At 42.9% G+C, this 24,488-nt stretch overlaps 1 protein-coding gene across 3 annotated transcripts in view; it reads right to left on the bottom strand.

Annotated features, from left to right (window-relative positions):
• The window catches only part of LOC118283617 (serine/threonine-protein kinase 32C-like), a 64,135-nt gene that overhangs the window by 4,252 nt on the left and 35,395 nt on the right, over positions 1 to 24,488 (bottom strand). For all 3 annotated transcript variants that reach the window (XM_047334931.1, XM_035605827.2, XM_047334932.1), the window contains 9 exons: positions 20,060 to 20,211; positions 12,660 to 12,833; positions 8,132 to 8,169; positions 7,220 to 7,309; positions 6,480 to 6,583; positions 6,251 to 6,367; positions 3,986 to 4,111; positions 3,393 to 3,521; positions 1,044 to 1,111 (listed from right to left, as the gene is read on the bottom strand). In XM_047334931.1, the coding sequence (XP_047190887.1) occupies positions 1,044 to 1,111; positions 3,393 to 3,521; positions 3,986 to 4,111; positions 6,251 to 6,367; positions 6,480 to 6,583; positions 7,220 to 7,309; positions 8,132 to 8,169; positions 12,660 to 12,833; positions 20,060 to 20,211 (998 nt within the window). The remainder of the gene's footprint in view (positions 1 to 1,043; positions 1,112 to 3,392; positions 3,522 to 3,985; positions 4,112 to 6,250; positions 6,368 to 6,479; positions 6,584 to 7,219; positions 7,310 to 8,131; positions 8,170 to 12,659; positions 12,834 to 20,059; positions 20,212 to 24,488) is intronic.

Consider the following 24,488-nt stretch of genomic DNA (forward strand, 5'->3'; position numbering starts at 1 on the left):
TTTTACAACATGCACATGTATTTGTGCATACAAACACGCCGTATGTGAGGCTCTTAACATCTAATTCTTGTTTTAGCCCTAGTGGACGAGATAGCAGCCAAAATATCCTCTTTCTTTTTCTTCTGTGGGCATTTGGTCCTCGGAGATTTAAGTATGTAGTTAAATTAAACACACACACAAAAACAAACTCGTAGTTGGATGTAATGAGAGGCCTTGAGTTTATTATATAGTGCTCTTCTCTGCTCTGTATAACTCCAGATAATACAGCCTCCATTATAAATAGAAGTGGACTGCCATAAATTAGAGCAATAGGATATAATAAGACTTTTCCCACACAGAAGGATTTCAGTAATGTAGCAGTGGCAGGAGCTGGTCAATAATAAATGAGGCAATAATTTAGAGCAACTCTGAACCAATATTCCTCCCTTTACATTGTAGAGAGGACATGTGTTCTATGATACATGGACCTCATACTCCATTATTTTATGATGTACTGTGTATATTTTACTGTTGCCTCGCGGCAGGAAGGTTCCGGGATTGAACTCGACGGCGGGTCGAGCACGTTCTCCCCGTGTCTGTGTGGGTTTTCTCCAGGTACTCCAGCGTCCTCCCACAGTCCAAAGACAGGCAGCTCAGGTTAAATGGAGACTCTACTTTGCTCGATTAGATGCATAAAGTTTGGCAAGAGCAGAGAGGGTTCTTTAAAGCCTGAAGTCATCTTTGATTTATATTTACACGGCATGTGAGGAAGGAGAACTGGCCGTCATATAGAGTAGGTTTAGAGCTACATACAATGCTCTCGTCTGAGATGAATGACTTCATATACCAGAAATAATGTACTTAAGACAGTATTGTGCCTAGAATACTTACCATTGTTGTTCCAACAGGACCTGCGTTTTATGTTTCTAAAAGCTGAATGAGACTTAGCAATCGGAAAGGATGATCATTTTGTGTCCGTGTTGCTGTGTCAGTGCTGAACGCCTAAAGAGGAAACTGCTTTCAGCCAACGTTATAGATGGTCTGCTGCTCTTGTGTTCTCTCACCTCTCACGGTTGAAGATCATGAACTCTTGCTGCACCACTTCAAGGCACTCCTGTAAGTAGTCGTTCTCCTGCAGGCAGTCAACAAACCAAACATCCTACTCATCATCTACATCATCATCTTCCACATCAACATCAACCTCATTACGATCATCAGACACAACGAATAAAACCTAAATCTGCGTAACCAATGAAAATGTCTTTTTACTCATTTCCTTTTTTTCTTCTTCCCTTCATTGCTCTTTTTAAACAAGTCATGAATTGTTTGTGAGCCCTCCTCAAATTGGATGTTTGGCCTGAGACAAAAATAGAAGCTCATATTTCCAAAAGCACTTGAGGCCATGACAACAGCACTGAAGACTTCATAATTTAATAATCTGGGTAATAACGCAGCATCAGCACACACACACACACACACACACACACACACACACACACACACACACACACACACACACACACACACACACACACACACACACACACACACACACACACACACACACACACACACACACACACACACACACACACAAACTGACGTTAATAACACTGATGTCATGATGACTGTCTGATGGGAACAGGCTGTTTCTCATAAATACAGAGAGGATTTCTCCTGTCGGTGGTAAATAATTCCTCAATCACGCGTAACAAAGCAGGAGAGACAAAGAGACTCCAGCTCACACAGGGCACCTTCAGAGACCCGAGATCAATCATGTAGGTGACGACTTGTCTTTTATTTCTCAGGTCTCTTGGATCTGATCTTTCTCTGTTATACCTTACTATTTTTTTTTTTCATTATTAATTAAATGTTATTTTCATTCTTGATTTATTCTGTCGACCAAAAACTGTCTGAAAATGGCCACAGTGAAATCTCCCAGAGGTCAAGGCGGCGTCTTCCAATAGCAATTTCTGTCAGAAACACAGTTATTAAATTTGCATCAAAAAGATGTCACTGTGAGGCTAAAAAAATGAAACTGTTATGTTAGGTACCGTGAAATGTTTAGAGAATAAGAGTTCATTCACAATCTCGCTGATAGTCATATAACATAAAAATAACCACTCACATTTTAATGGTCAATGTGAAGCTGGACCCTGCAGGTGGTTTAGCTTAGCAGGGTAACTGCTAACGTGGCTCTGTCCACCAGCACCACCAAAAGCTCACTGATCATCACATTACACCGGCTGCTGTCTTTAGCTACATATTTACCGTACCGACACGAGAATGGTGTCAATCTTCTAATTTCATTCTCAGCAAAATAGTGATAAAGCAAATACTCCAAAAATGTGGACCTATTCCTTTAATTTCAAAATCCTTTTCATTTTTGTTTTGCTGGAATAATCTTGTTCTGTTCGAGAAGGAGTTTATTTCAAAGCGGGCACAAAATACATCGTATGACAGTAATAGAAGGAATATTGTCTACTGAGGACTACGTATGATTTGAAAGGATCACAATGCAACTAATCAGGGTACTTGCAAGATGCCTGCAGCTCACATGCTTGAACAGGAAGTATTATTCATTCTCAGCTGAGAATAGAGATAATTCACTATGGCAGAGCAAAAGTAGATGAGGGGATTTGGCTCACCGCCAATCTAAAAATATGCAGTTTTGACGGGGACTGACAGACCGGAGACCGGGGTAAACCTGAGTGGCATTGCAATCTTCGTATGTGCGGTATCTATGAGTAACCCTCCTGTGCGGCAGGTAATGTTTTGCTCAGACACGTGCATGTTGTGCTGGCGTCCTCTTCATAATCACTTGCTTTTTTCGCTCCTTACATACTGAAATTGAAACACTAATCTCATCTGCACAAGGCCACAAAAGATCAAATTGACAGGGGAAAAGGCAAACCAAGGCCTGGTGTAAAGGCAAATAACCCTTTCAAACGTGAGCAAAGCTAAACATAGACCTTTCCATCATGAAAGAAAATAAAAACCTTTTATCAGGTGCAGTCACAACCTGATTTCCGACTTCCTCCTCCCAGATGCTTAAACCCCTTCCTTGATAGAACATAATGCTTTCCATGCAAAGGGCATGAAAAATGTTACTGTCTATAAATTGCATCTAAGGCTAAAATATGAAAGTGGCTTTGCTAAGCCGAGGAATGTCAGCCCTGTTTTTGCAATGTTCTCTCACAATTAATTGAATAATTAAATCTGGATATTAATCTGTAAGGATTCTATTAATTCATTTCAGCAACACTCCTTTTTTTTTTTTAGATCAGACATGCCTATCTCCATCTTGGTAAAGGTTAATGCATGGAGGAAACACCAGGGACCATAATCCTAATAACACTGGATGTGTCTGACTCTGGGGGATCTAGAAGACCGAAGTGGGACAAGTCACTTACAGACTGCGAATCCTTGCTGTTGTCCCGAGACCGGTTCTTGGCCAGCCTCTTCTTCTTCTTGTGAAGGGGACGCGACTCCAGGATCATCTCCTCCAGTTCAAAGGTGGGGTCGCAGTGGAGGCGACCTTTCTGTAGGTGGCGGATGCATGAGATAATTATGGGATAATTAGCGCACACATCATAAATCAGCAGCTGTACACAGAGAGACGCAGGGTGCACGGATGTAAAGTCGACACTGAAGTCAATGTACTGAATAACACACATAAAGACACACGCATGCACACACACGCGCACACACACACACGCAGATTAAGTGCATGTGCTCACACAATAGCGAGATACCATAAAGTCAAAGCATTCAATTTTCTTTGCATTATTTAGTTGCTACGCATCCTCATTACGATCAGCAAACACGAGGCATGAGGAAGTCTGTGTGTATGTACAGGGCTGGGGGTGGGGGTTGTTAGGCAATTAGTTGTGAAAGTTAAGGCTAGTGGGATGGGCTAGGGAGTGGATTATGTCAAAGACGGGTCCCCACAAATACAATAAAGCAAGGATATGTATTTGTTGATATCTGACATTTTCACACTAACATTAGGGACAAATCCGGCCTCCATCTTCTTCTCATATACAGTGTCCCAGTTGACGTCAGCGAGGTAGGGAGAGTTCTGCATGTCGGACACACTGGAGAAACGATGCTCTGGGTTCACTGTCAGTAGCTAGAAGGAAGACACACACACGCACACACACTTATGTCATCTACATCACAGCTTCTCTCCTCACTCACAGCCAGAATCCTCTCTCTGGGAGGTGAAATAAACTTGACAAATTGTGGGTGTAAAAAAAAATAATATATATATATCATCGTAATGGTTTCTTTCCTTTTTTTTTACTGTGCAGTTTAAAATGATGTGTGGCTGGGCTATAGTTCAAATGAACATAAGAATAAGCCACAAATATTCTGGAACATGAACGCGCTGGCTGCAGCAGTTAAAAGTCTCTTTGGTTTGAATTCAAGCTCCACAAACTCGCCGTGCTAATTAGCCTGATAGTTAGTTAGTTAGGAAGCATCTGCAGCCTTAAGCTTAATGAAAGAGAGGAAGGCTACAGCGCTGTGGGCATAGTGTTTATTTACCACAGCAGCAGCTTTCAGTCGGTCGTTTCAGGAAAAGCATAGGTGAACTAATTTAGTTAACACATTTAAGAGAGCCACGTCGGTGAACCTGCGTTACACTGGAGCCGGCTCAACTCTATGAAATGCAGTTTCCTTTTTAAATATAATGAATTCCACCTATTCTTTTCCTGCGAGGACAAGCCACAGTGCCTGCTGGGAAAAAATGTCATCACTTTGACAAAGCTGTCGCTCGGGCTGACGGGACCGAACTCATGGCCACGCGTCCATGAGCTCACTCCGCAAAATTGGGTAGCAAGCTGTTGAGCATGCTCGCATGTGATTGGCTGAAGGGCGAGCAGGCAGTGACAACACCACTGTCCCAAAATGTCATATTAAATAAAAGTGAGACACTACTATTTGTAAATGAGCTGTTTCTTTAATGAAAAATGTAACTTTTGAATTAAAACCAAACTTAAATCATTTATTTAATATTGGTTTTTTTTGTAAATGGTTATTTATTTAACTCATGAGAAACTGCATAATTCAAAAGGAGGACAACTAATTAATTCTAAGCACTTATTGAAAAAGCAACCAACAGGGGGCACTGTTAATCAATAATCTCATTAGGGTTGAATCTAAATTGTTGCACTGAGGGATGCCACTCAAAAGTGGAGTCACTTAATCCTAGGAGGAAATAAAAACAAGGTGGCTGATATTTTTATTTTTAATGGAATACCATCTGTTTAATTGTGCGCCTGAGGGTAAACACTGGAAATGAAAATGGGCTGTGGAGTGGCTTTTGCTGTCATGCTAACTCTCTTCCTGTGCTTTTATTCCTTCTTTTGGTCACAGGCTGATTCAGTTTCCTCTCCTGCGGGGCCGGTTGGGTCTGTCTCGCTGGAGTCCAGACATGGTAATCGATCAGCAGCAGAGCGGAAGAGACCAACGCTCCGTCCAGAACACTCAGTCACTCAGACACAGAGCACATGCACGCAAACAAAATCCTTTCAAAAAAGCCACGAGTTCTCTTGCTCACTCCAAAATCTTGTCTCAAAATAACTAAAGAAATACTGTCGCTTTATTGGTTCCCCCCCCCCCCAGTGTCACCTGACAACATGTCGCTACAAAGACAAAGAAAGCAAACTAAAGAAAATGACTCTGATTTAATAAAAATGTTGAGCAGATTTATTTCCATTTGACGCAAACTGGCAGATTTTCACTTGCTCACATTTTGAGCCTCAATATGAAGTCAAATTACTTATTATTATGATTAATATTATTAGCAGCAATATACTGGCTGACACACACACACACACACAGTCTCTTCTCTCACCCACTTGCTCTGTTTCGATGCTTCCAGCCCTCAGATTCCCATCTGTCGTTTTTCTTCTCCTTTGCCCTGAGGGTGTCAGCTCATCCTCCCTCCCTCCAGCTCCAGTCCCCCCACAAGTACCTGCAATCCTCTGTCCCTGTGGCTTAAGTGGCTTTTTTACATTGATATGTACCCCCAACATCACCCCTTCATCCCTGCCCGTCTTCCCTCCTGATCGTCTTTATAGAAAACCATCTGTGTCCAAGACGTGGGGTCAGCTTAAGTTAAAGTAGATTTCACTTGATCAAAAATGTAACTTCAAAATCATTAATTCAGGATGAAGTGTAGTCTGTATCTCCAATTTTTTTTTTTTTATGTTCAGGGTTAACTCCTGAGCGGGAAGTAAATGACGTCCCAATGTGTCCGGCTCACCTTCCTCAAGAGGGAAACCAGGTCCTTGGGCCAGGCGGGACTGTACTGCACACTGACTGTGCTGAAGAGCTGAATCAGGGACTCCACTGAGTTACTGGCATGGATATCGTAGGGCCTCTGGTATGGAAACAGGTTGAGACGAAGAGGGAAAAGAAAGGATGGAAAGGGTGAATAAAATCAAAAGTTCGGCTTTTGCAACATAAAATAACAGATTGCCATAATTCCTTACCCATCCACGCAGCACTTCGAAGATTGTCACCCCTAGTGACCACCAGTCTACTTCAAAGGCGTAACCCGTCCCCCCACTTACAAAGGACTGGAAGATCTCTGGGGCTGAGAGCACAGGTAGAGAATCTTTTCTGGAGCAGAAAAAGCTTTTGTACATGCGATAAAAAAAAAAAAGCATATGTTCCTTTTTTTGCAAAATGTCACCAGAGACTGGTCCTTCTTTTCTTCAGTATGCATGTGACAAGATGACACCATTTTGCATATTTTCCTCAGATTCCCACGAATAAAACCTAGGATCTTTAATTTCTATCATTTAAAATCACATAAGTCTGTCTTTGGTGACGATGAGTGTGTAATAACATGTTCAGAAATCAAGTCTAGCACCTTCTAGGTGCAGTATCTAATTTTGAACAGTTTCTACTAGAAGCTTGTCACATGCTTGAATAAATTTGTTGCATCTTACTATGGTGTTTTTTTTTAAACAATGTAACAACAGTGTCAGAATTATTTTTGTTTAAATCAAACAAATTGTGACCAAACTTTTAGAGGCCATTCTTTCACGTTACACTGATCATCTTCAATACAACGTGACACAATAGAATAAAACAATTATTGTCTTTTAACCATATCTGTCTTCACAGTAAGGATATGTATTTGTAGAAAGTGATAAGACCTCATAATAATGACACCAGACAAGGTTGACAAGTTGGTTGTTGTGATGCAACTGAAAATCAAAGTTACCCATGTAGGGCTTGGTTCCAGCTAAGGCTGTGGCTCTCTCTCCGTTCTTTATTATTGTTGCGATGTTGAAGTCCGTCAAGTGAGCATGACCTGAGGAGACGCAAACAAACCCCCCCCCCCCCAAAAAAACACATCAAAGCAAAATCAATTAATGTCATTTCACTGCGTAATGTAAAACCTGACATTTCAGTAAACTGGATCAATGTGTCCTCATGGTTTCTGCATCAGGCTCATATCCCTCACTCCTCTGACCTTGGTATTGTTGTGACTCATTAGTAGTCTGCAGGGGTCATTTGTGTGTATCACTAATCAGGATGGACGCAGAACCTCATTGCTGTCTGTATACATGAATTTTAAATGTTCTGGCATGACTATAGATAGACAGGTAGATATAGACGCATATCTCTAATGGGATGTTTAGACACACAAATCTGATAATCTCCCTTCAGAAATGACACAGTGGAAACCTGTCTTGCTTTAAGTTGAATGTAAATGAATCAAAGGAAGATGTAATGGAGATCAATGGGTTCTTTAAGAATAAAATACATTTATATCTCCATCAGGACAAGTTTGAGGTTATACAGAGACATGTGAAGGACTAAAAAGGCAGACTGTAATCTACACAAGGCTTTTAAGATGAGACACTTGATAAGAATTAGCAGTATCATCGGCATGAAGATGGATATTTTAGGATCGTAATATTAACGAGGTCATGTACAGAACCTTGTGGGGGGTCCCCTTGGTTATGAAACAAGAGACCATCAGCGAAGATCGCCAGATTTAATCAGACACATTTGTCTGTTCAAAATTATTCGTTATAAATATATATATAAAATGTGAAACAGTTCAGAGGGAGAAAGATAAGTGTATTATCCCTTCCTGCCCAAATAGTTACACAGTTCACATCCCTACCTTGCTCATCCAGAAGAATATTGTCCGGCTTGACATCCCTGAAAAAGACAAACATAGACATCACATAAATTACCTTAAATACCCTGAAAACGTAGTTTTCAAATATGCATGACTAAATAACAAAACAAAAGAAAGTTACCTTTGGAAAAAATAAATTATTTAAGAATGCAAAATTAAAAAATAAACAGTTTATCTGCTACATCCATGCTGAGATCAGAAATGGCTGACAACATAAGGTACAAACCCCCACGACTGTCATCAAAATTTGATCAACATTCATTGTGTCTCTGTGTCTGGAGATGTGTGACATGATGTTTTATTCAACGGAGCCCCGCTCACTTCAGACCAAGTGAGAGGAGCCCAAACAAAACAGCACAGTCAGAAACCTAGTCTAGCAGAAAACGTGTTCGTGTAGGACCCCACGGCTCACGGTAACTGATTCACTGATTGAGAAAAGTTTTCAAAGGCTTTTAAGGCATGAACACAGTATAATTTGCAATGTCATAATAGCGTGTTAACATGCCTTACTGTAGAGCTACTGCTGTTATTGTAAGTTTCTCTCATTCAAGGTATGTAAATGTAAATAACAGCATTTCTGTAATTTTCAGTGAAATCAGAACACCGTGCCTCAGGCCATTATAGTTTGTGGGAAAGTCAGGGATAAGACGTGTACAGTGTGTGTGGATGTCAAGTCCTGTAGGAGGTGTTTGTAGACTGAGGCATGTGTGAATCCCATGTGAGTGTGCGTGTGTGCACCGATCCCCTCGGAGGCTCTCGAAGGTTTGTCTGAACGTACTTTTTACACTGGGCGCACACACACACACCACACGCACACCACACACCACACACACACACACACACACCACACGCACACGCACACCACACGCACGCGCACACACACACACACACACACACACAAACACACACAAACACACACACACCTCGACATTTCCCAGCCCGTCCAAGCCCTCCACAGGCAATTAACGGAGTGCACACAGCTTATTTAATTATGCCGCACGTCACACTGGTGTGGAGAATACACGCGGCCCGCAGGGAGCATCGGCAACACCCCGCAGACACACGTGTTCGCCGTGGCTCTGCAACGCCAAGCTGATGCTAGTATCATCTGCCAAAACTCTTGCAGGGAAGTGGCGGAGGTGGCGATGGTGGCGGCGGGGAGGACTGATCCAGCAGCACAGGGCTGAAGGGAAATACATACATGTTCTCAAGAGGAATCCTGATAACGACTGCCAGCCACAGCGCCGTGCCATTTTGTCTGAAGTACAAAATTCACTTAACGTTTAACTCATTTTGCAGCGAGCAGAGAAACGCTAATCCAACATGAAACTGCGTGCAAAGTGGATTCTTATTTTGTAAAGGAACAAACCTCTCGTGCGAGGTAATGTAACAAGTGGAGCTTTTAACATGTAAAGTGTACGGGCGAGACAAATCAAGGGACCAGGTGGTTTGCGAGGAGAGGAGAAGAGACAATAAGAGTCTACTCCACTTTCTCTTCTCGTAGGACTAATTTTACCTCCCTGGGCATGGTGGCAGCCGACTGTTGCTAGGAGACCGGAGACCCTTCTTCCTTCAGTTGGCGCAACAAAATAATTGTATAGTATTCTCCTGCCAAAAACTTACAGGGTGGAACTAAATTGTAGTGCAGAGGACGGCCATGGATACTCAGGGATTATTTGACACAACTGTGTCAAAGGCCGGACAGTTGGTGTGAAAGAGAGGATGAAAAGACAGAAACTATTTCTAATAGGAAAGGTTTACCACTTGTGTGGTGAAATCAGGGTCACTGACCCATCGAACCTAGCACTACACATGTAGATCAGGGATCTTGATGAAAAGAAATGCAGCATATTTCGGGGACTGAAATGAGTGTGTGCAATTTGTTGCAGCTTGACTACATTTTAAGGGGACTGTTGGATCTTGGTGGGGTTATGCGCTCTACTAAGAGCCATATACGTGAATCTTTATGCAGGTTTGCACACAAACACGTACGTGGATATGCACTTGTTATGACCTAATGCAGCTTGAATCTTAAGCTTTTAATCAAAGTAAAAGCAAGATTCACATATCAGACGATACACGTGTAAATTTTTGTTAGATGAGACGATTGATACAAATTATTATCAGTGAGTCTTGATGGAGTCTCAACATCACTGTGAGGTTGCCAGGCAACCACGTGAGGCTCCGAGAGGTCACTGAGGTCACCCGCACGTGTTTTCAGCTGTGTAGTTTTTACATTTCTGCTGCTACATTTCGAAGTTAAGCCAACCATCTCCTCGACCAAGCTTCACACTGAACACACAAACATGAGCATGCTCTGCAAAAAAGCTTGTAAAAGTTTTTCTTTAATCATCATCATTCTATAATCAGAAAATACAAGTAATACAAATACAAGTTTATGCTTCACTGTGCATAGAGACACGCAAGATTGCACAGCTATAAACAAATCCACACACTCCCTCTCCCTCTCTCTCCGTCTCTGTTGTTTGAAGGAAAGAGAACGTAGCCCAAAGGAGGTTTTGAACAAGGTTCAAAGCGGTTTTCAGCCATGTGTGGCACTAAATCCGCAGTCTGCAGGGAACCAGATCTTTTACTCACTACTGGACTGCACAGACATTTACTGCTGCACTCAGCATTTTCGGACAAAAGGCTGCGGACGGGCGAGGACACCCTGGTTTAAAATGATGGATGGTAACAATTACAGGAAAACACATGAGGCCTCTCTTTTGATATGTAAAGTAACATAAATAAAAGCAGGGTTGTTTAGACCCACTAAGTATGATAATGATTCAAACCGACACCGAGACACTGAGAAAAACTGAATTCATACACAAAAAACAATCCGCTTGTTCGTTTTTTGATCTGATCTTGACCTTAAATGTTCTATTATATTATGATCTATTATATTAGATATTCATTCAACAGACTTCATAAAGATAAGGACTTAGAAACAGCTGATTACAAATGGACGTGACTTCATGGATACAGCAGTAAGTCATAACGGTGAAAAATGTTAGAAAGGCATTTGTGACTTTGTGGTCCTGATAAACAAAGTGTGCTCGCACAAAGATAACAAAGTTTTCCCCCTGGAGAAGAGAGGAGATAAAGATATCTAACTTTGCTGAAATTTATTTTGGTGTTTGCGTTCGAGCCCGATGACTTCATCATCACATTCATACATCGACAATAATAATGCTGCATGCTGCAGGGGCCAGAGAGAGGGAATGAAACCATCTGAATACAAGTTATAGACACAACCTTCAGCTGATCTTCAGAGTTCTTTCAACACTTCAGTGGTTGAAGTTGGTAACTGAGGCTATTTGATGAAACAAAATACAATGTACTAAAGGGATGATATTGCTGCTTTGGGTGCGTTAAGTACTGTATGCATAGTACGTACAAACACTGGATGTGTTTGGAGGCTTAATGCGTCTGTTTGAAGATTGAATCTATAACCAGAAAATAAGCCGTCTGCTCCAACATTGGGCTGAAGCTGTTCAAGAAGATAAAATAATTCCTACTACCATGATCAGATTGTTGGTTAGATTAGTTGGTTGATTATTTGATATCAGTGCATTGAGTTTTTAAGTACAAGGAGTACTAAGCAGATTTACCAAAATTCAGTGCAAAGTCTCGTAAAACAATCAGTGTGTGATGTGATCAGGGACAGATGACCAGTCACATCTCCAATAATGTAATTACATCCAAACAAATGCCTTTGAGCCAAAGATTGTGCCAAATTTTTGTAAAAGGATACAATGGTGAGTATCATGGCTACCACCACTGATACATTTGAGGGTTATATGATAAGCAGAATGCAGCAGCAGCGTGTCTGTAGATTCAATATCCATAATCCAAGACAGACATGAAAACTGCTTTCTGCTAATCAGCGGAAAACTGGATCAGTTCCTGTAAGAGTCACCAGTTTGTTTTTGCTGCAGTTTACTGGCAAGACCGTTTAAATGATAGGGCTGTGACGAACATTTATTCAGCGTTCATATTCTAACTGTAATGACCCGTTCAAAATCAAAATATACGACAATCAACTCGACCAACTGCATGCCGTCTTGACCAGTAGAGAAAGACAGTAATGTAATGTTGTTTCCTTTTTTGATGAAAATGCAGGACTCTAGCAAGCAAAGCCATCCTGAGCGGACTGCTCGAATATATTCTAACAAGTTGTGTCATGTCATATTCGTTCAAACTTGATTTTTGAAAACAGTGAAAGCCCTACTGCATGATACTTACAGTACATGTCAGGCCAGACACCAAGATAAATATCCTCTGTGACTTTCCCACAACGGTGCTGTTCCCTCTGGTTATATGCATATTATTGTATTAATTAATTGACATTACTAATTAATATGAATTAATCCTTGTATCTCTTGCCCCAGAGAACAACATACATGTCCAACTTAAGACATTAAAAGATAATAATCTTTTAGAGCGAATGCATTCTTGACACGATTCATGTAAAGTTGAAGCAGAAAAGAAAAGGGGGAATTTGTACCTATGGATGATGTGCTGGTTCTGCAGGTAGTCCAGCGCCAGTGTCATCTCACAGAGGTAGAGTTTGACAGCGTCCTCGCTGAACTGAACGCTCTGCTGCAGGTGGTAGCGCAGGTCTCCTCCCAGCAGGAGGTCCACCACCATGAACATGTCCTCCTCATCCTGAAACGAGTACCTGGGGACCAGTGAGGGGGGGGGCACAGCGCTCAATCACTGTCCAGCGTGGAAAGGAAACACAAGCAATACAATAGAGCCCAACCGATATGGCTTCTTGGAGGCCGATGCTGTATATCATATTAAGAAAATAAATTGCCGTTATCAAACCCTTATGACAAAATATAATTGAGGGTTGACATTTTAAAAATGTTATTGTAAAATAAAAATTAAATACTAATACAACAAAATATGTAGATAATAATATAGAAAAACACCTTTTCTGCATTGTTTACTCTGTAAGATAAAAGTTTTCACATGGCTGCATGTCGGCAAACAAAAAACGCAGACTGTAAAAAGTTCACATCGGCCTACCGACATATCGCTCGGGCTCTGCTGTACAAACAGAAGCAAAAGACTGAGCACACAAACAACACATAGTAGAACAGAGGTGGCTTGGATGCTCTCGAATGCAAGCGCACACAATACAGCACAAGAGCAAAGCATACACGGCAAACACCACACACACACACACACACACACACACACACACACACACACACACACACACACACACACACACACACACACACACACACACACACACACACACACACACACACACACACACACACACACACACACACACACACACACACACACACACACACACACACACACACACACACACGCACATGCGTGTTTGTAGAAGCCCACACAAGGACGACCGTGGTATTAGGCAACATTCATGCATCTTTCTCTACCCTGTAGCAAATCTACAACCTTAATGCATAATGGGTTTTTATGTAGATGGATTCATGCTTGAGTAGCTTTCTTTATGGATGTATGCTGCAGGCAGGCTCTCAACATTCACAATGAAACTCAACTGGAGGCAGCTAGTGGTCCGCTGAACATTTTTCGTCAATCAGGCTTAATAATCATGCACATCCAATTAAAAGCACAGCCTCGCCGTGTTTTTCTTTTTGTTGCTTCCCCTAAAAAAACATGGCGGAGATTGATTGATAAACTGGCCACGACTTCCATGTGATAGGACAGAGAATGGGCGGGAAACACAATCAACACATGCAGCATTTTGCCTGACCAACTAGATTATAAGCCTTACTACTTGATTGCAAGAACAAAAGGAACTTTGAATACAGCAATATTGTACTGGCCCACTCGAATGTCCTCTCATTGGACACCCTGCCTCCACTCCGACAACACAGTGCTGCAGAATCCGTCGATGACAGTAGAGCCACCTCCATCAGACACAGTAAATCAACCTGCCCTGACCCTTCACAGATCAGCTCCAACACTCCGACATTCCGACACTCGGTGGCCTCGGCAGATGGCCGGCCCCGGAATGTTGTTTGCTGCTGGCAGGGAATCCTCACTGTCACCTTTTTATCACCTCATTGTCACAGTCTGATTCCTGGTACCCAGCTGACAGATGAGCTTTCCTCCGCGGCGCACACTCGCTATCTCAGTGTTCCACAAAACAGTCTCCCCAATCCCCCGCCAACATATCTGGGCTCCTGAGAGAGAGCGGGAGAGGGACTGCAGCGGCGAGGCCTGGTTTGTCGCCGCCTTCCCCGCTTTCACCGAGGTGACAAGGAGATGTCAGATACGTGCCAACAACTGGGGCATTAGAAAGCTCCAGTGCTGACAAGCCTTGTCACCTTTAAGACTCGCGCCAAGGATGGGACAGAAGAAAACACAAACAACCCCCCCCCCCCCCCACTGTTTTTTTTTTTTTGGAGCACTTCACTACGAATAAAGTCCAAATATTTGACAGAGCTAAAAACCAAATCACGGAGTCCTACTGTATGCTGCCTGGATATGGAAAAGGGAGTGACGACTACACACTAGGGGAAATGAAAAGTGACAGGTATCAGTTAAGACGCATCATTTTTGAAAGATAATCTGAAGACATTTTCATCAAATCCGACGAGCAAGTGCACTTCAGGTAGCAATTACACAGATGTGCAGGGGTGAGAAAGGGCAGGGTTTGCATGTGTCATCTCAAGCTCCTTTTTTTTTTTATTCCTCCTTCACACAACTACTTTCCGACACTCTTCATGAGAGCAATCAGGAGCTACACCATGCGTCCCTCTGAGGGGAGGAAGTGTGTTCTTGTAACCCCATTTGAGGGGGTCATTTCCCCCCACCCATTTCTTCCAAACAGATTCTAATCCTTACGCTTTTAGCAATGGTGCAATCTAGTTACTGTCTGGCGTACTTTTAAATTAAGCAAAGGCATCTCTTTCCCTAGCCATTTCCCCCAGCGTGTTCTCGGGGCTCCCAAGCTGTTCGTCGGCTAGATAAGATCTATTCATACGATCCATCCAGCTTGCCCTCGGTCTAACCCCTGGGTCTCCTTTCAGGTTGCCGTGTCCAGAATAGTTTGAACAACAAAACGAGGAATTTAGGTAGAAATTCTACTTTGAGCTCTTTCTGGAGGTCCAAGCTCCTCTCGTCTCGCATCTTAGGAAAAGTTATGTTAAGTGTGACAGTGACAACGAACCAAACGGCAAAGATTTAGGCTGCCAACCTAAAACAAGGTGCTGAAAGAATCTATAACGCTCTGTAGTGCTCGAGTGGGTGAATTTCTTCACTTGATCTATTGTCGACATGTGAAACTATTGATCAGTGCAACTAGAGCTTATATGGGCCAAAACAATGTTCTACCTCTAATCTCATTTTATTTGCCCTCTGCTGCTCGTCGTTACCGAAAAATGTATCGAGTAGTATTATATAACGCGCACAGAGGAGTCGTGGGTCAAACCCTCGAGTCTGACTGAATGCCTTGCAGTAATCTGGGGCCTGGGGGGAGCTGTTGCTGTCCAAAACCGGTAGGGAGGCCATGTGGAAAGGCCGGGACAGGACAAGGCTGCAACAGAGACTCCGAGAGGAAGGTTAGCCGGCTGGAAGGAGTACAAGGAACAGGCTGAAATAATCAGGCCACAATGACGAATGAGCCCAGGGAGGCAGGGAGGAGAGAGGAAAATAAAGGGACAGCGGAAGAGAGGAGAATGGTTTTTGAGGGAAAAAAAGAGGAAGAGAAACATGAGCTTGTGATTCTGTTGGCTCGAGTTGCTCTGCGAAGTTTCAGTGGCCTACATAAAGTTGACGATCGAGATGGGCCAGGCAGGAGCTGGCTGCATGACTCGGTCGCGGGACACTCGCGTGCTCCTCCGAGGATTCCTGCGACCATGGCGTGAGTGAACGCTGCCACTCCCCTCTGCTGCCTCTACCCAGTCGCCTTCGGACACAGCGCCTCCGCTGGCCTGATTTCGCAAGGTGCCCTCTGAAAGCCGTGTCCCTACAAAAAAAGTTGTTCTTTAAAAAAGTAGCGTACGGGGCAGTTTCACTAAAAGTCCTTCAGGAATGCAAGTCGAGGGGGAAATAATCTGCGGATGCTCGACGTCGCATCGGAGGAACAGACTCCTTCCTTTTGGGACTGATCCCATATTTCGCCTTTTATGAGGATGAGTTAAAGCTAAGCCCCCTCGCAGGGCTTGTTATGACTGCTGACTCGGGCGGTGGAGGCTAATTTGCTCCACAGTCTCCAAAAGGCCTTGTTCCGTCCACGCCTGAAAAATCAATATTCCTAATGGAGGCTGGACAGGGCAGGACACAGCACATCCATCCTCACAACTCCGCTCGCTCTCGCTCTAACTCTGATGAAGGGACGGCCTGAAAGAGGACCGCAACGTATACCCGCTTCCTCAGATGACTCACTCTTGCTTTGGTTTCAAAACCTTTAAAACCCTCTAGGATGATCCCGAGAGGCCGTGTTTAAAGCTCCAACTCTGTGATGACAGTTGCGGCGACAACCCCAGCTACCCCTCGCCACTCGGCGACTGTTCTCAGCAGCGCAGTGGCAGCGTCCACTTGGTCATGATTCCTCGCCGTGTCTCTGAGCCCTCGGGGAGAACGGGTGATTGTGTTTGAGAGTGATTTGTTGTGATGTAACACTTGAGGCAAAATCTGGCTTTTATAATGATGTACTATACTCTGAAGAAGCAGGGGATCAAATATATTGCTTCCCTCCTGATGCTGCTTTATTCAACGCTTCTGGGCGGGGGAGAGGAGAGCCCAGCACTTTGGCATTTCACAAATGTGTGAAGGGAAAGAAGAGGTCAGCGTCTTCTCGTGAGTCACAAATCCTTAGTTACAAGGATTTGTGTGCATTTGCTGTGTGCAGCAAATGATAGTTCATTTTTCCTCCTCCAAGGTAATCCATTCACTCTACTCCTACACACACCATATCTATGCAGCGCGGGAATGGTCGCGGCAATTACTGTGGGCTAAAAAAACTTGACACCCGCCCGGCTTAAGGCAGCCTTTACCCTGCTGACGGGATTCGGTGTGGGCTTTCACAAGGTTGCTTCCTAATGAACTTCCTCTGAAGCGACGGACGAGGCGGTTCAAAAGCACAGCAGAATTCAGGATGTCTCAATGAAAGAATAACTGCTTTCTGCTTTCAGTCAGAACACGCGTCTGTGTCTGTGTGTCTGCGTGTGTGTGTGTGTGTGTGTGTGTGTGTGTCTGCGTGTGTGTGTGTGTGTGTGTGTGTGTGTGCGTGTGTGTGTGTGTGTGTGCAGGTGAAGGTGGAGGGAAAAAACCTTACAAATCCTCTTAGTCTGCACCATCTCTTTTTTTTTTGTCAAAACAAATCAAGGCCAAATACTTTCTTTGTGCTGTCTTGCGCACGCCTCCCTCCCCACCTCTTGATGATTGCGGGAATCATTACTTCCTCTGACAGCTATTTGCCGGGTTTTCCTGCATTCTCTCTGTGGCTTACTGTCTCTTTGGCTCCCTCCTGGCACCGTATCAATAAAACACTCCTATGAAGCCCCATCAAAGCTGGCATTTCTCATGAGTTGCATTTTTTTTTTTTGTTTGCTTTTGAGAATAGGCAATTCCCATACAAAAAACCCCAACCCAGCTGGTCTTTTGCACATCCATTATTAATGTACTGAAGTGCCCGAATGCCAAGCTCCAGATCCTGTATCGCTCTGATTGAAAAAGGCCTATGGATACTGGCAACTGTCCGATCTACAGGGAATTCAACAGCATAACCACACGATGAGCCAATTAAGTGCAACGTGGTTATACAGTAGAGAAGAGATGGAGCAGAATTCTCATCTGTCCCATCTCATTACCTGCCCGGCTGAGATTCTGTCTCAAGCAGCCGCTAAACGAAGCAGACAGTCGATGCGATGCATACAGGTGCGACACATACCTCTGTCACGCACAGAAGCTCGCAAAGTGTCGGCGTAAACTGGGGCAGAAATAACAAACGCACCATAGACTCGAGCTATAAATTGATTTCCTTCATTTCACACGGTGTTTCTCCTCTCCTCCAGCTTGAGGAGAAAAAAAATCGGAACTTTCCCAGAATTATACATCTTTGTGCACAGAGAGAGCTCCGAATGGGAGGACTTAAGTCCCTCCAGAGGATTTTTTTCTAGCAAATTTAGTCAAAAACACATTTCATTACTGCCTCTGGTGGGTTTGCACGAGACATGTCTGGTTATTGTAACATTTCAAAACCATCCACGCAGCTGCCCGAGTTCAGGGTCTGTGCTTGCTGCACCAACACACCCGTATAGTAACAGCTGCATCCAGACACTCCTGCACCTCACAGCTGGGTTTATACGCCATCGCAGATTTGACAGATGTTTTTCCAAGAGGACCAGCCAAAAACAAGCAGGCCAAAATGTGGGTGCTAATTTTGTATGTTTAAAGAAGCCGTCTAAAGGACAAACTCTTCACTTCTACAGTGTTTACTTCTTTGCAAAACATACAAGCTTAAATTTTGGGGGGTGCTCAAGACTTTCCCCTGTGGATAAATAAAGGATTTTTGAATCTAATGTAGAGAAAATAGTGACAACTCTCCGTCTTTTAAGAGTCAATTCAACCCAACTTTCAATATTCATTTAATACAAAAAAAAGCTAGACTTGGGTCCAAGAAGCTTAAAGAATTGGAAATTTCTTTCAACAAACAAAGACCCCAGTCAATTGCAAATATTAATTGCTCTTTTTTTCCAAAGTTTAAAAAAAAAATTTCATTAAGGTAAGCAACAGTGACAAAATTAAATTAGATTCATTGCATTAGGTTGGAGGCAGAAATCTCAGAGTTAGTGTAAACTGCCCCTTTAATGTTAAATTAATTTTTTTTTGTAATGGACCCTGTAAAGGAGCCTTAGAACTACAGATATGTTGTATTAATACATACCATTATACATATACGGTTGTCCTACAGGCCCTTTTTTGTAAGATGGAAAAAGTGAAACAACTCGTTCTCACACAGCCGCAAACAATAGAGTTTAGCATCTTTACTAATTGCCATTTAAAATAGCACCGGTTGCAGATTCTGAGTGAAAGAGAGCGAGAGAGCGGAGCAGCACAGCAATAGGAAAACTAGAACAGAAAAAGCTTTGGCAGCCACATACTCCTACGGGGAATTATACTATAAAAAATACACAGGCCTTCTACTGTACACTCATTAAAATACCCTCAGTTTATCCTCGTAGAGTGGCTTCTCTAGCAGGATAGAAAAACCACCCTTTAGATTCAACTTAAATCATTCAGACTTTGTCTTCAATCATTTACCCGCCGTGTGCACATAATCGATCCATCATTGAACGCGTGATAAAAAAATATAAGCAGATTGCTTAGAGGACATGTGCACGTGCAATATCATTCTACCAATTACAGAGGAGTAAAGTGCTTTGTGTAATATGCCGTGAATGCCGTGCCAGGTCCCCAATTACATTTAGAAATGTGTCCCACTCGGAGATGAGCGTTGAATAATGAAAGCAGCCTCCGTTCACCCACATATCAGACTCAAGGGAAGAGTGAGGTCATTTCGAACCACAGTAATTATCAAAATGTGTGCTTCATGGGCTCAGAGTCTAAATTAATATCCCAAAATATCTCTCCTGTGTGCATTTCTCAAACTAATAGCTGTTGGTTTCTTGAGGAAGATTTGTTTCAAACAGTAATAAAAGTCACTTTCCTTTTTCACTCAGTGCCAAGCGCAGAAAATAAAGTGCATGCAACACTGGGGACGCGATATCTACAGAGAGCACATCTATTTTACGGCTGCGGCAGATCTTGGGAGTGAGCATGCACTTTCTCTCTTTGGGTGAACGTACAAAAATGAGCTGACAGACAAAGCAGATGATCGACACAGGCAGAGCAGACCACATTGAAAGTGTAAAAACATGGGATAGTCACCAGAGATTTACTAAAAAAACATGTTCAATTTCCTGTAGGATCTCAAGCTCTCTAAAGACGTTTCGGACCTCATCTCTCTCTATGCACTGCTGTTTGTTCATGTACTTCATGGCGTACATCTTCTCCGTGTCCCTCTTTTGCACGATGCATACCTGCAGCAAGAAAGAACAGAATGGAGAGAAAGAGACAAAGTTAGGCATATTGGTACGAGATAATCGCGTGTTCAGGCAGTTTGGAGACAAAATCTGAATAAAACCTGTATCGACACTTGTTTACAGATCTAAGGCGAGGAACTCTAGAGAGGAATTACATCAACGCTCCTGCACAAATGCAGCCTTGCTGCGTCGCGAATAGCGGTATCTTTTCACAACAGCCCGGAGAATCTTTCAGCTGTTGATTAATGTGATCGATCATTGGGATAGAAGCGCGACACGCTGAGCAGCTCTAATGAACTTCATTTTCCAAACACAGCGGAAGTTTGTGGCAGAAACCACTTTCCACACAAATCACCTCGTTACTACTCCATCACAAGTGTTGTGGCCGGCGTCAGGAAGTGACTGCAAAAGACCAGAGGCAGGAAGGGACTTTGGTGAGGTCAGAGTTGTTACAACCACAGTCTCTGAGCAGATCATGGAACATGGAATTGAATTCTTTGTCGATCACTTCACTCATCCTATTTTTGGTGTGTGACCAAACACTTGTGCATTTTTTAATCAGTGCCTTTTTGTCACATGTTTGGACTACAACACCCATATACCATATGGGATTGCTTCATGACCATGGAGAGAAATCTGAATCCATCATTTCTCCATTGTGTGGTAGGATCTTATTTTTCCATCACTAACGCAATCGGTAAAACACAGAAGCTTCAAATGCAAAATGGCCGACAAGATGCACAAAAAACGTTGTCACACCTTTATTTCTTTGACCCGATATGTTCGATATCATGTGAACAGGAACCCCGGATTTCCTTAATTGGAGAAAAGGGAAATCTGGTAAACTCTACATTTCTCATGAAAACGGTTGATATTTTTTATATCTGGGTCTTTACAAGGGGAGGTGTAAAAGACAAAAACCTGAAACAGACACTCAGAATCACTCTGGCAGCAGTGCAGCAGGAAACCAGGCTACTCAACCATGTAATACGCTTAGGGGGGGTCGAGGTGGAATCTGATTACCTACCACCTGCATGTAGGCGCAGTCTCTGATTTTCCTCCTTAACTCGATTTTTCCCCAGTCACCTGCATGTACACACAGTGCATGTGAATCTCCCACAGAAGGACAGAGAATTCACACCATCGATGGCGCATCAAAAGTGATTCAGGGACAAAATCTAAGCAGCAGTTTTTTGGCCCTTAAAAGTGTCCGGCATTTCCCCGAGTGTGGCACTTGACCGCCGGGCCCCTGCTGGGCCTTTCTCTGTCCGAGACAGAAGGTCTTAGCTGGATCGAGTCGTCTACCAAGGCACAGGTCTCCTCATTATAGTCTGCGCCAGACAGATGGCTGTGATACACTCTACTGCAAAAAATAAAAAAACTCCCATCTCAGCGTGTCATTCTCTCATTTGTTCAGTCTTTAGGTTTTATAAAAGAGAAAACGGGTTAATTGGAAATTCAGCTGTCTTCTGTATTCAAAGCACCTCAATGTTTTTTTCCTAGTTCTTATCAGATATTAAAATGATCTGATAAAATGTCATTATGCGTCTAGTGACAGGAGGAACACACCATCTATTTAATAGTCGTAACTGTCAGCTTGAGCAGCGATAATAATGCGTTGACAGACCTCAGAGAAAAACTGACCCATCAGGCACCAGCGTCACTCTCGCCGCATAGTTAAAATGATGTAATTGTGTCTCTCTGCAACGCACATGTCGACTATCTACCTGCTTCTCCACCGTTAACATTTTAGACAAGTCGCCCGGTGAACGATCAGTAAAGATTCTAAGTTTTGTGCCATTTGCTTTATGGAGAACAGAAGAGAAGTCATTGCAATTTATTTACTGTTGGAGCTTATCTTCAATTTCACTTACAGTTTTTGATACTTGATGCTTGAATATAGATAATCAATTTAACATTTGAGCTAACTCAAGTCTGTCTTTCTCTTTTTAAAGACTGGAGGCTGCTTGGTCTGCGTATGACTGGTGTATCACTTGTAGGTTTTTTAAAACTCAGTATTCAGGTCCAATCATGTTTCCATCAAATTGGACATGATGGCCATATTTGTAACTCGTCTGGGGCCCTTTACACCAACAGATAGGGTTCGTTTACAAATTTACCGTTGTGACGGTTTGCGTGAACAGGGGTGGCCTGAGACGGAGACAAATTCCCAGCCTGAAATATTGTTCAAGTCCGCCCCTGTGCTCATGGTTCCCCCTCAAGCACTGAGCTCAAACAAGTGCCAGGTCTCACTTGGCTGTCTCTCCACTTTCCTCCGCCTGGATCCCCTCCAAGCTGAGATTTCCCCCCTTTTCCGTCACTTTCACTAGCTCATCACAGCTAAAACACATCAAACCTGTTCCTCCTACTTCATCAGTTGTCAAATTAAACTGACTCGCAGAGCGTCTACCAGTCGGATATATATCAACAGCATAATCAAATATCAGCTGAAATTATTCATTTTTGCCAGTAAAAAAGTAAAAATCCTGCCACTGGACTTCAAGTCTTCCTATCAGTTCAACCATTCCCGATACCTCCTTTGTAGATTTTTTTTTTGTATCCGCCCCTAGCATGATAACAGCTCCAGGCCCTCCCTGTTTCCATCTCCCTCGTTGGGCTCAATGCAGACCCAGTTTCACTGTGCTCTCAGCCAGGCCAGTCTGTGCCATCTGCACTGTGCTAGAAGGTTGACTGAATAAACTCATTTTAATCCCGGAAACAAGAATCCAAAAGGTCTTTTACACAATTTCATCCTTCTTTCACAGTGAGGACAAAATAAGCCTCTTTTCAACATGCACCTAAACCCATTTATGTTCAAGCAATGTTCCGAGTCGGCATCCTATCAGAACAAGGAACAGATTCATTTTAAAAAGGCGTTTCACTTGCTCCGCTGAGAGAGAAAGCTATAAGACGCCTGGCTGAAGCACGCTGAAGGTCGCAAGGCTCCAACCTACAGACACCATGTGAGCAAATCGCAAGAAATTTCTACTATGTACACTACACGTAACATCCAAATATTTACCGTGCATGTGAGAAACATGTCGTGTTGTGTCGGAACAAACTTGATGGAAATCACAACCCAATCTGGAAAAGTTGAAAATTACGGCTGCCCTCATAGTCCAGCACTCAGTGGACAGTACATTAATTTTTCCATTATCGACACAGAACACAATATTTTCAAAGAGATGTGAACTGTTGAGTTGAAAGCACCAACATGTAAAGTGTTTTTTAACTGGTCCCTGCTCATAACTCTATTGCTAAGTGAGAGTAATGCAACTAAAGAGTGAAATGTTCTCCGTGTTGTATAATTTATTCTCAGTACGCTTCAAGCCATTGTAATTTGGGATGGATGGTAGTAGGTTATACATCTAACATCTCGTGTCATGATTTAGAAACCGTTGAAAAATAATAATGACAATGTAAAGCATATGCATGTATGCACGTTCTCGGTTGCAGTATTCATTAGGAATCCTCCTTGAGCTTCCGTCTTTGCTATCCTTTGAATTTTTCATTGGGCTTCATTCAAATGCAGGGATGTGCACTGAGTGGTGGCTCCAGCAATTTCAATATGCTGCACCTTTGCCCCTTTTTTTTTTTTACAGTAGATTGGTGTGCCCCCCCTTAATTATTACCACTCTCATTTCTGTTACTGTTACTCTGCGGAGAGCCAATTCAACAAGTCGTCCTCTTTACTGACAGTATTAATATCTTTTTGAAGATTAAGGTTTCTCCGTGCCTTTCTTCTGCTCTGTTTGTGAATGAACATGAAGTCCTCGGTCATTATGTTGGTGTTTAGCTCAGCAGCTGTGATTGATCTGCGTCTTTGTGTGAAACTGAGAGTTTGACTGGGCTTGAACCTACAAAGATTTTTATTTTTCGTATTGAGGTAATTCTGCAGACTGTATGTCACTGACCTGATCATGCAGCATCGGAGCGCTAAACTTGTTGTTTAGCACCGTGTAAGAATAATCATTGACTGCGGTCATGCAAGATTTGCTTCATACACAAACTAATGTTGGCACTTGGGAATTCACCAATCCAATACCACATTTAGACCCAATACTGACTAAAAATGTGAGATCGGATATCGATGACAATAGGGCCGATCAATGGGGCCGATCTCTTATAGTCATTCTATCGCTGCTTTCAGACTTGCACTGAAGTCCGGACATTTTCCGGAACTTTTCAGAAAACGGCTTATGGTTGTGCCTACGTCATACGTATGTCATGCATCAGCAGAGCGTCAGTTCACCACCACATTTTGATAGATGTAT

This window comes from Scophthalmus maximus, chromosome 10, assembly GCF_022379125.1.
Source record: "Scophthalmus maximus strain ysfricsl-2021 chromosome 10, ASM2237912v1, whole genome shotgun sequence".
NCBI classification, from domain to species: Eukaryota; Metazoa; Chordata; class Actinopteri; order Pleuronectiformes; family Scophthalmidae; genus Scophthalmus; species Scophthalmus maximus.